Here is a 13,231-nt window from a genome sequence, read left to right as displayed (position 1 = left end):
AAAAGGTTCAAATATACCAAAAAATGCTTAGACTCCAGTCCAAGCGTTATCACTGCCCAGGATGTAAGTCCCGAACATACACACAAGTACGAGGATAGCAATCACACCAGCACAGGCTACAGTGATATTGGCTACAGTAACACAGGCTACAGATTGTCGATATCGACTCTTTCATCGGCACCGTGTACAATCAAACAAACCTCAACCAACAAAATTTGCACACACACCATGACACTAAGGCCTAGGGCCAGAAGCGGCTTGCCTTTACCCCTTCTTCCTCCTGATCATAGGCTTCCTGTCCCATTGTTTCAGATGACACTACTTGGTGCCGATAAATGAGCCAATATCGATATTCTTGTTAGTAATCCCACTGTAGCCCGTGCTAGTGTGATGTGTGATTGTGATCCTTGTATTTGTGATTTGTGCTCAGGACTTGCATCCTGTGCAGTGACAACGCCTAGACTGGACTCAAAGCAGCTTTTAGGTACGTTTGAACCTTTTTCTTTTTTTTCTTTACTTCTTTCTGTTCTTACTTTTGTATGTATTAATACCTTCCCCACCTGATGAAGAGGATAGATTCCAATTCTAGAAATGTTGTGTTATACCTTTCATAACCTATAACGATGGCAAATGTCCGAAATTCTGTTATCCTTTGAGGGAGTGAACAGAAATATTTTTAGAACAGCTGATAGCTAAAATACTCACCGTACAGGATTGGTGTAAGAACAATGGCAACAAGAGACAAGAGGTCATTGCTCATTGAGCATGGATGAACTGAACTAGTTACGTATGCACTGGCCACAGAAATTTATGAGCTTTAATCTTTTAACAACAACAAGTTTGGGAACTTTGAGTAGTATACCTACAGTGAGTTGAAGCAAGATGACGCCTTCACCTCTTGAAAAAGAGTTCAAGATAGACATTGGTCAATTTTCACATACTCAATTCTACAAAAGTTCCTGAACAAAGAGTGTTGCATCTGTTGTGTAAAGTACAGACTCTAAATATCTGTCTAGGAATGAGGATGTATTTTCTGCATGGCCTAACTGCTTTTGTAGTAAAATAGAACAGTTAACCTAGTACATTAGCTTTTCTTCCTACCAATAAAAAGAAACACTGCTGTTGCTAGCCATACTAATTGTGCTTTTATTAACATGGACAGTAACAAAATTTGAAATTGCCATCTGTAGTTAATCCTTTACACATCATGTATCCATTTAGATACATCATCTCAGGATCTGAGACTAATCTCAGTAGAGAGATACACTCACTAGATACTGTCAACTTAAGAGATAAGTAGCAAGCACCATTGTGGGTTAAAGCTCCGTAATATAAAAATATGAATGATGTTTCTTGTTAGAATAATTTAACATACTTTAGGCAAAACTTTGATCTTACTGTGGCATCTCTGCTATTATCACTACAATAATTACCCTTTCTATTATTAGTGAGAATAATTTAACATATTTTAGGCAAACTTTGATCTTACTGTGGCATCTCTGCTATTATCACTACAATAATGACCCTTTCTATTATTAGTTAGTTAAGTAGATTTATTTTGTTTTATTTATTCACTAAAAGCGATACCTTTTTTATTATGTCAAATCAAATCACGTTTATTTCCACAAAAAACTGAAAAACAGAAGTAAATATTTATATTGAAAAAGAAAACAAATGTAGCATTTAGATATCTAATGGTTATAAAAAATACAAAAATATTCTAGTAATACAACTCTAAATAATTAACGCTAAATAATATTAAAAAGTCTTTTATCACAAAGTAATAAAAGCAATACATAGCATATATAAGCAATACATAGATAGTAACATAATTTCAAGTAACAGGCTAACATACAATCATCAGCCTTCTTAGGAAATACAATAATGCTAAACAAGAGTATTGTAATGATGTATTAACAAGAATTAACTAGGAATTAAATTATGTTTATGGTACAGATATATGCTTACTGCCAAAAAGTAAGTTGAAGGGACAAATCACTTAAGCTGCTGTTAGCTCAAAGAAGTAGGCAGTTTTAATGTAAATGAGTCTTGAAAATCAACAAAGAATTTCACCTTAGTGATACTATATTTCCCAGTTGTTGAATATTGCATGCCAAGCCACATTTAAGATATTTTGTTCTAAACATATATATTAAAAAGGATACAACTCTCATTCTCATCCACCTCATGAAGCTTCTTTATAATCATCTAAGAAGTAGTTGAGATTGAGGAAATACCCTTAATGTAATACATTTTATAATGTATAGGTGTCTGAATTAGAGTATCAGATTACACACCGGAGAAAGGTTTTGCGAAAAAGTCAGATATTCCTTTATGTTTGGTGATTACTTCTAATAGAAGTATCTACTTTGAGTGTTGTCATTAGTGATAAAGAACTTCTCAATCTCTTTAAATAGGACCTTTGGTGTTCGCTAAAATAGCCAAGTCGGTAAGTGTAGCAACGAGCGTGGCTGTTCTTTGAATGTGTGATCACTGAGCAATCCTGTACACTCAAGCAGCCCATACAGGCAGGTTTGAAAGTTGTTAGACCACTCTCTACAGAGATATGAGTTGAAGCAAGATGAACTGTCCCTTTATCAAAACACCTCAGTCAATAAAATACGTACAGTAATTTAATGTTTTTATATTACTCTATTAAGTACTGTCCCTTTATCAAAACACCTCAGTCAATAAAATACGTACAGTAATTTAATGTTTTTATATTACTCTATTAAGTATTATCTTAAATTTCAAACACTTCCTGATAAATGACTAACTGTCCTGTTGACAGGTGGCAGTGAGTTTAGGAGGAGTGGCCAACGGAACTCTCTTGACTCTCTTTCTACTGGGATTGTTATCTCCATGGACAAATACCAAGGTAAGTTAGCTGAGTGTCAGGGATGACAACAAACACGTCTCTGGTTTGTAATGAATAAGACAAAAGTGTAAGGCAGAAAGACACAATTTGAAAATCCTTTCCCACTCAAATCCAAAAAAAAAAAACATAAGGCCAGAAGAACTTTTAAACAATTTTATGAATGATTTTAAAGGTAAAAAAATAATAAATGGATAACAAATGTTAGTCAATTCGAGAGTAGTGACCTTAAACCTTACTAGAACTTCCTTTTTATCAAAGGTTTCCTCTACTTTTTCCACCGGACTAAGGAGAGCGGTTGTTGTGGATTTTTCCATTAACAATACCTTTTGAAATGGGTTTAGTTGGCACACCAACAAAGTTCCATCTCTAATATGTATGTCTATAACTGTGTCCATGGTTGTTATCAAAAAGAAGGTCGGACAAATTACTGTATATGAATTAGTCTGAAACAAATCTCGACCTTTTTTAACAAAGGCACACTTAAAGTAATCTCGAGTTCTCTACCCCTGGTGGTTTAAAGGACTAAACAGATGTAATATTCCACTCAACTTATTCTTTCAAAAAAGGTTACTCTTAAATTAGGGTTAGGTTACAATCCATCTTTATTAGTGACCCTAGGAGACTGGAGTGACTATTCAGGAGAGCTTTTTGGACTTAAGCTCTCCTTCTGTTAGATCTATTATATTCATACAAAAATTTCCCCATTTCTCCTCTTGGTTTTTTTTCTGATCACTTTCTTATATTTAAAAAAAGGCACTTTGATGCAGTTTCTGTTCATCTGTTTAGATATGCTCATCTAAAGAGTTTTCTTGTTTCATTTTTGGTCTTTCTGTCCAGCAAGGCACATATTCCTTAAGCTTATTGATTTTAATAGCAAAATGTTTTCATATGCCTTTATTATGGCATTTTCTACCATATAAGTCATAAGTCATATATTTGGCCATTAAATACATATTTGTACAATAGGCTAAGTCATACAGATACATACAAATAAAAGCAATTAACATATACAGTTAAAAACTACCTACAGACTAACTTTGGAAGACTAGACTAGATATATCACTTTTAAAGAACTCGTCAAGTTTGTAAAAAGGATTGTTCAACAGCCAATCGTATAAAATATTTCTAAAACTATTGAAGCTACTATAATGAGCAGAAATGTGCAGTCTATTAAATAACCTTATGCTAACAATTTCATAAGATAATTTAGTTTTACTTACCTAGCAAAAGGTACATGAATTTGGTGAGAATTCCTAGTAGCATAAGAGTGAACATGCTCATTTGAGGACATAATTATTAACATTATTTTTTGCAAAAAGTAGACAAGATAAAATGTATAGATTTATAACAGTTAGTATTTTACTGCAAATAAAGAGAAGGGTCTACAGTGCTCAAGACAATGGGCGTTGTTGAGAATTCTGACTGCTTTTCTTTTGAATAATCAATACTTCATTTTATACTGCTACAATTACCCCATAATAATAGTCCATATGTGATTACACCTTGAAAAAGGGCAAAGTAAACCATTCTAAGATAGTGTTTGTCTACACAGTGCCTCAAATGGTACAAGAGATATATGACCCTGCTCAATTTTTTACATACATTATTTATATGAGAATGCCAGGTCAACTTTGAATCCAGAGTGATACCTAGTAAATTAACCCACATTATCATTACAATCAGCTTGGACTCTTAAGGAGAAAACCATATTTTGAGTTTTTTCTAAATTCAACAACAGAACATTTGATTTATACCATTCATCTGCTTCATCGATCATACATCTTAATTTAAGCTCTCTTTCATTTTGATTATTTACTGTTGTAAAAAAAGTGACATCATCAGCAAAACATTACTGATTTATAACTCACATTGTACTCAAGATCGTTAACCATAATTAGAAATAAAGTAGGGCCCAGAACTGATCCCTGTGGCACGCCAAACTTTACCTCAGAAGATTTAGAAAGATTGCCATTAGTAAAAATGTTTTGTTGCCGATAACTGAGGTAGGATTTAAACAAAGAATTTTGAATGCCTGTTACACATAGAATTTAAGTTTTCTCAACAGGATGTCGTGATCGACACAGTCGAAGGCCTTGGAGAGGTCGCATAAAAACTGCACAGGTGTCAAAGCCTGCATCGAAACCAGCCAAGACGCCCGAAACAAGTCCCCCAACTGCATCGGTTGTCGACATCCCGGCTCTAAAACCAAACTGACTACAACTAAAGAGATTATTTGTTTCAAAATATAAGTTAACCTGGGTTTTAATGATGGCTTCAAAGACTTTAGAAAAAACTGGTACCAGAGAGATAGGCCTGTACGATTTAACACTCCTATGATCACCTCCTTCTTAAAGATTGGCACAACCTTTGACACTTTTAATTTACTAGGAAAGATTCCCTCTTTAAGCATCGCATTTAGGGACACATGGTGAGAGGGATATTCACTCCACTGCACACCAATTTCACTAAATTATTTGAAAACATTATAAATATCACAGCCTTTTGGAACTTTTTAACTTTAAAAATTACTTTCACAATATCACTATACTCTATAGGCTGCCAGGCGAAAGACTGATGTAAAGGTAAGTGTTGCACCTCTAGGAGCTCATCTGGCTTTGTATTTTGCTGCGGGGATTTTCTCTTGGATTTCATCCACTACCGAAATGAAGTATTCGTTGAAAGAATCAGCATCCGGAGTAGTAGCATGTTGTTGTTGTTTCGGTTGAGTCTCATGTTTTATAATTTGCCACGCAGCTTTGCAAGTGTTGCTTGAGGACTGAATAAATTCTTGGTTAGCATGAAATTTAGCTTGTTTTTAGAGCACTCTTGTAATTGATCTTGGCCAATTTATAATTTTTAGCATCCCTGGGATCTTCAGTCGCTTGTGAAATATTAAAAAGTGACATAACCATTTCTTTCATTTTTTTCCAACTGAGGAGTGTACCAGTTGCGCAGACCTTTAGGTTTATGGTAATTCTTGAAGTTATTTGTTCTTGAGTTCCTCATTGGCAAATAAATATTCATCCAGCCTATAAACACATTGTGAAACTTATTATTACATTTCTTCAGCACTTAATCCTTTAAGAGTTACACCCCAGTCAATATTCTGTAGACAAAGTTTAAAATCTTCAACTGCAGGCCCAGGTAATGGTCTGAAAGGTCTTTCAAGTCGTTGAACCTGTGTAACTTCTTTTGAAGCTGCCATTAGCCGGTCATAAAATGTTTAAAGGATAAAAAACTGTGGTCAGATATTAAAAGATCAAGAACATTAACGTTGTAGTCTGATGGTCTAATGTTTGTTATTGTGTAGTCAATGCAGGCTAAGCCTCTTGTTGGCCTAAAATTGGAAACAATAAAGGCCAGCAGTTCTCAAGAGATTATGAAGCTTTACAGTTGTAGTATTGTTCCCATTTGCTTCTATATTCAGGTCGCCACACAGCACTATGTCAATCTTAAATTTAATCAAATAATCCAGTAGATTTTCCAATTTTTCAAAAAAAAAATGTTATTGTTTCCACCACTGGGCCTATACAAGGATACTATTAATAACTTTTGGTCACTGAGTTTGACTGCAGAAACTTCGAAATTGCATCTCGACACAAAATTCTTAACATCAACTTCTTTTACTTTTAGATCTTCTTTTACATAAATACCAGAAAACCTCCGTGACTACTGGAGGACTCTGTAAAATATTGTAGCGAGTTTGTAACCTGTGAAGTTAAAGAGTTCAAAATTGTCTTCACTAAGCCAATGCTCCACTATGCACAGTACCGAGTAATTTATTTCTTTTAAACACATTTCTATTTCTAGGACTTTGTTAGTCAAGCATTGAACATTTCCAAATAAGATATTAAATGAATTTCTTGAGATCTTGTCATTATTTGGGGGTGCTAATATTAAATTGTGAACATCATTACTTAAAGTTCTTACATAGGTTGAATTGGCCGAGTTTAGGTTTTCTTTCATTCTTGTTGGCTATAGTTTCTAAAAAAAGTTGTGGTGTACTCGCTGTAATGACTGGACTGGTGGATGATGGTAGGGGTGATGGTGTAGGTGCTTCTCTGAGAACCTCTTCAATAGTCACTGGGCTGCTGCTAATAGGTGTTGAAATTTCCTCATGTACTTCCACAACAGCGTCACAAATTTGCTTGGCTAGCCATTTTTTCCCCTTTGAGTTTAGATGTAATCCATGACGAGTGTGCAGCTGTCTCATTGCTTTGCTTACTTCCACAATAGATACATTATCATATTTACTGCATAGCTCTTTTATTGCAATATTAGTTTTTCTTTGCAGTTTGTTAAACACTTGACCACAGCGGGAGGTCGTATCTAATTGGCAAGTCAACCAGAATAATTTTATTGTTCCCAGTTTTTTTTATTGTACTCTCCATACTATCTATTGCAACATCAGCCTCATTTATAGAGATGTCATTAGAGCCACAAATTAATCACCAGGACATCATTCTTGGTTTTTAACTCATTTGTAATATTTCTGTGATTTAGAATTTCACTGCTCCTACCACATGGCCTCACAAAACCCAACAGCAGTTCGGGTTCTTTGATTCTTGTTAATGTACCAAGCCAAATCTCTCCCATGACTGTCAGAACAAATCAAAAATTTACTTTGGTCATTCATACTAACTCTATTTAGTGTATTGTCAATATTTGCTTGATAGTTACTATCAGTGCACTTCCTCGAGGGTACTTTGTTTTCCCTTGTACTTTTGTTTGAAGAGAGGATGTCTCTTGCCTCTTTCGCAGGCACCACAGTATTTTTTATGCCCTTGTGTTTGGAAGCTACTGCCCTGATAACATTTGGGATTAGATTATTTCGTTGCGGCTTTCTGGAGATGAACTTAGGGGTTTGTAGAGGAGGGAAATCACTTTCTTGATATCAGCTGACTTACACATATCCGTATTTTCACCAAGCAACTGAAAAACTGTTACTCAAGGTAAGATAAATTCCTATGGCTGAGTAATGTTCTGTTTCAAGGAAACCTTGTTTTTATTAATTAAACTTTCTAACTTAGGTAATTATTTTTTCTTCCTCTCTTTTTAAATAGCAAATTTCCAGTGTAAACTTTTTCTATTTGAAGGTTTTGTACTTTTTGAAAGGCCTCTTCCAAATCACAGTTAAGGGTTACTACAACCTTATTTAAACTCTCTACCTCTTTTAACAATGTATTAGTTATATCATGTGATAAAAATTGCTTCTTGTTCTTCTTCATTTGGTTCTAAACAATTTTCACAAACCCAATTTTTTGATTTTGAGAATTTGTTGTATTCTTCTAAGTTTAGATTAGAACATTTAAAATGAGTCCATTTGGAACAGTTTCTGCTACATAACAAAGCCTTGCTACACTTACTGACATTTTTACTACATATGCTACAAGGATATTTTATTTGGACATTTTTAACCATTTTATTAATTGTATGACAATAATCCTATTAATGTACAACTTATAAATATTCAAACGAAAAACTGTATTAGTTTAAGAAAATGGTATGCTGAGCTGTCTGTTTGTTTATAAACAAAGCAGAAGACAGTTTAATATCCTGCACAAGATGATCTGTTGAGTTTTTACCAGTTGACTTTGACCAGGTTAGACAAGCCCTATATGAGTCTTTTATCTGATCTACAACATCAATGTCAAAGTAAATATCAAGACAAGCATAAAATGAGTCTGGTCAAATATTGCCAGGTTAAAGAGTCCTGAGAAATAATATTTCTAGAGTTCAATAATCAGTAATCAGTAGAGATATCTTATCTGAGACAGAGTCCAAGGTCCAACTCAGGGTCACCTGCTGGCTGTGCTAACTCAGAGTTTATCATTTATTCAATCTCCTCTTGATATCAAATAAAACATGAATAAAACATTTAAAACAATCAATAAAATTAATTATCACCAATAAAAAATGTTAAAACTGTATTTTGTATAAAAGATAAAAGTGTGTTCTTTATATTGATATAAAATGTTAATTAATATCTTTAAAATTTACCACTAAATTTCACCAAACTTTGAGGAACACTAAACACAAGGTCTGATCCATAAGCTGATGAAAAATACAGCTGATGAAAATATAACCTGACTCTTCAAGCAGTGACATAACTAAATGAGAAGGATTAAACCCCCTGTAAAAGCCCTAAAAATGTTTCAATTATATGTATAACATCAATTCAATTTGTTTCAAATATAGGAGTTATATGCCTTTATAATAAAAAAAAAACAGCCCCAATGTATCTGAATTCTATATCAAACCTAAAAAAACTTAAGAAGATCCCTATCCCTGTTTTTTGTATTGGAATTTCCCCTGAAGGTACGATGGGAATTTCTGTCACTTCCTAAAACCAGTGTCAACATTTTGCTTTTGAGGTAATCCAACAGTCTTTCCAGTTCTATTGGTGGAAATATTATTGACAAATTCAGGAAATAGCTGAGACAAAGACTTTTCCCTTCAGCCACTTCTACCAAATCCCTAGTTTTCAATTCTGAAACAGGAATACCATTAATTTAAGGTTCCTGAATTAATTATGATAACACCATTACTCATAATATGTAATAATACACTGAATTGTAATAATAATAAAATATATATCTCGTCACTTTAATTACTAATTAAATTGGTGAAAAAGCTGTTCCACAAAATATAGTAGATTTGGTGAAATCTGGTAGAATTCTTGTTCTGTGAGTCACTGGTTAACCATGCCGTAAGAAACATGTTAACAGCTTTCTGAGGAGGATCTTCAGTTTCTGATTTGAGAAGGCATACCATAGTTCCTAAATTCCATGGTGTGTCAACCCCTTTTGAAATAATTTGCTATATGTACACTGCTGCGGGTTTAACCGTTGCTTTTATCACACTGTAAGAAGAGTTTCCGTCCTCTTCAATCAAAGTATGGACACAATCCATTTTCTCCTGATTAATGGGGGATGTGGTCTACCTGAGAGTTTGTCGCATTTGATCAGAATTCAACCTCTCTGGAATTAAGAATACCACTGTAAACAGTTGCATACAAAGATGCCTAAATATAAAAAAAACAAGACTAAGATGTTTTATGCACTATTTTTGAGATAATTCAACTTACTATCTTTGAAAATGTTGTAAAAATGTTCTATTGATAAATCCATAACAATGAGATTATACTTCATACATAGAAGATCAGGTTAACTCATGAACCCATATTTCACTGGAATACTATCTGACCTTTGAACGATAAGATAAGATTTATATTATTACAGAATTCACAGTTTGTTCATATTCCAAAACTTTCGGGGTGACTGTCATACAAGGCTTACATTGACACACACACTTGCATTTTATTAAAATCTCAAGTAGTCCCAAAAATCACTTAGTATGTTTTTACTTTTTAAATTAGTGATGTACTGATATATTTATGATTCAGATTGCATGGTACGAGGGGTATTAGAAAAATAAGGTTCCCGTGATTTTTTAAAGTAGACAGCTCTATATTTCTACTTAGAGTTATACATACATTTAAAACTTAAAAGTAAAGGTATTTTATAATCACTGTTTCTGTCCAAACACTTTTGTAGACGATGCTCCAACTTTTCTATCCCCATGTTTTAGAATTCTGCCGCCAATCCTTTGAGGAATCGAATAACCTCTTCCTTGACTTCATCATCGGTACTGAAGCGTTGGTCACCCAAGTGTTCCTTTAATTTTGGGAATAAGTGATAATCACTTGGGGCTAGGTCTGGGCTGTAGGGGGGATGGGGCACAATAGTCCAGCCAAAATTTGTCAGCAGTTCTTGAGTTTGACGTGAGACATGAGGTCGAGCGTTGTCATGGAGAAGTCTCACACCACTGGACAATCTCCTCTCCGGCGGTTCTGGATCGCGCGTCTCAGTTGTGTCGCAATATCTGTCAGAGTTTACTGTTGTTCTATGAGGCAAAAAGTCTTCAAGCAATATTGTCTCAACTTTTTCAACAACTCCATCTGAAACTGAAGGCCGTCCACTTCGGTTTCATCGTGAATTTCCATGCGGCCTTCACTGAATTCTCTACACCATTTTTGAACGTGTTGAACAGATATGCAGTTTTCCCCATAAACTTCGATTAACTGACGATGAATTTCAATAGGTGAAATCTGTTTTGCATTTAAAAAACATATCACAGCACAAATTTCGCATCTGGCGGTAACAACGACAGGGAGCTCCATCTTCAAAAGCAGCTATGGCGGCACTGTTGGACGTAGCGAGGCGCGAGTGGTATGGATAGAGAGAGGGACAGCTGATGGGTAAGACAGTGTTGCCAGATTTCTCCCAACATATCGCATTCTGTCTCGGCGGCATAGGGAACCTTATTTTTCTAATACCCCTCGTAGTATTTATTAAAATAATTGTTCTAAGCAAAGTTTCATTCTTGACCAAGCTAATTAATTAGTGTAGTAGGCTTAATGTGATAACATAATTACCAGATGCCTGACTAGTTTCTTGGTGTCGCTCTGGATGTAGTTGGTTGTATCTGCATAGCCCAAGGCAGACCAGCTGCAGAAAGTATGGTTGCCTTTATGTTGACGGGACACAGTGGGCAGATCCCTAACCAGCCTCCTAATACCACTTTGAATAAGTAATTGGTTGTTCGTAATAGAACACAGCATAATGTAATATCAGCTTCCTAACCAATGTAACTGACATAGTATTAACAGGGTGCAGTGGCTGGATCCCTGACTAGTTTCCTGGTGTCACTCTGGATAGTTGGTGGATCCCAATGGAACATAGCCCAAGGAAGGATCAGCTTCCCAGGAAAGGTCACCAGCGTTGTTGGTTGTCAAGAATTTCCCCTCTCAACTAATCTAAGGTCTGATTTAAAAAATATTTTAGTTTTAGTCTTATATTAATATTAATAATTTGCCATAACAGTAGGGTCTAACTAAGGTAGTGAAATCAGCCGATTTAATTGAACAATGTTGTATCTATTTCATTAATATTTATACATTTGAAACCAGAGTAAAATAAATGTACAACTTGTAATTAATTATTGATTAATTAGTTCAAACATAAATATATTTTTAAGTAAACACTGTGCGTTGTAAACATGTTCAACATTGGTTGGCTGAAGAACAGTCTTTCCCTCAGGTTGGTTAGTAATGTCCGTAGGTTATATATGTGTTGTTATTCTCATGGTTACATATAACAGCTGTACATATTGAGCTATGAGCTTGAATTTAGTACAGCCGACTCCTTTCACTCAAGGAAAAGAGTGATTGATTTTTGTAGTTGCAGCCCAAACAAAAGGAAATATTTTAGAACAATTTCTATCATTAACAATGTTTAAAGTAGTAAAAATGATTACCATAATCATTTACACATACTCAATAAGAATAAATCTGAAATTTTTATAAGATTTGAACGTAATATTAAATATAATGTCACTTAATTCTCACCACATATAACTTAAATTACAAATCTTCAGTAATGCATTAGAAATTTAAAATGTATTCAAAATGTAAAAGAAGTTACAGAATTGCATGTGACAGCACAAATTACGATAGATGTGTACTTTTCAGAAAAATTTCTAAAACTAGAACAATTGTATTATAGGCAGGTTGTGGAGAAGGAGATACAGAATTTTAAATGGCAGTTTAAATGTTCTAAATAATAGAGAAAGCCATAAAATAGTGTTCAAAATCTCACCAATATTTAGGACTTATTTTAGTACATGCTCAATTTTAAGCATAAAAAATATCAATTACTTTGATAGTTGTATAATTTTAACTAAATAATTTAAACATTTTGATTACAGCTTAGCAGAGAGTAGAGTGAGTCGATACACAGGCCTAGGATCTCCGGTACTTGTGGAGAATGAAGTAGCTCCTCTATTTACTCTGTCGTACATGTACTACGCCACGGTGGGGGCCATAGCAGGATTCTCAGTGGCAGCACTGGTCACAGCAGTGACATGCCAAGACCTGAGCAAGCTGAACCCCGATCTGTTAGTGCCTATCATGCGTCGTTTCCTGCCTCCAAGACCAACACCTGAGCTACCAATGGGCGATGTTGTTGACAAGAATTAATTTGTTTATTTTCTTTGTTTTGGATGCTTGCTGTGCTAAACTGCTGTAACAAAAGACATGACAATAGCTAAGAAATACAACACTTAAAGAAAATATTAAAGGAAACCTTTTTTTAGTTTAAAAGTTAGTTTGGACCAATACCATAAGTTCTGAATTTAAAGTGATGTAACTGCTATATTTTACATTTTAGTGGTATGAAGTTTGTTTTCTAATTACAATTAATATCCTACAATAAGGATCAACAGATTGAAGAGAAAGTGCAGTTGAGGGAGGAGCCAGGCACATGACCTTAGAGTAGTCAACAAGGACTGAGC

General features: G+C 34.6%; 1 protein-coding gene across 3 annotated transcripts in view; it reads left to right on the top strand.

Moving 5' to 3' along the window:
- The window catches only part of LOC124354212 (sodium-coupled monocarboxylate transporter 2-like), a 51,931-nt gene extending 38,919 nt beyond the window's left edge, over positions 1–13,012 (top strand). For all 3 annotated transcript variants that reach the window (XM_046804499.1, XM_046804498.1, XM_046804500.1), the window contains 3 exons: positions 2,792–2,878; positions 11,550–11,701; positions 12,647–13,012. In XM_046804499.1, the coding sequence (XP_046660455.1) occupies positions 2,792–2,878; positions 11,550–11,701; positions 12,647–12,917 (510 nt within the window). In that variant the 3' untranslated portion in view covers positions 12,918–13,012. The remainder of the gene's footprint in view (positions 1–2,791; positions 2,879–11,549; positions 11,702–12,646) is intronic.
- Positions 13,013–13,231: the final 219 nt, after the last annotated feature.

The sequence above is a fragment of the Homalodisca vitripennis genome, chromosome 2, assembly GCF_021130785.1.
Source record: "Homalodisca vitripennis isolate AUS2020 chromosome 2, UT_GWSS_2.1, whole genome shotgun sequence".
Taxonomy (NCBI): domain Eukaryota; kingdom Metazoa; phylum Arthropoda; class Insecta; order Hemiptera; family Cicadellidae; genus Homalodisca; species Homalodisca vitripennis.
Note: the sequence above shows the minus strand (reverse complement) of the source record. Positions and strands in the feature narration are given on the sequence as shown.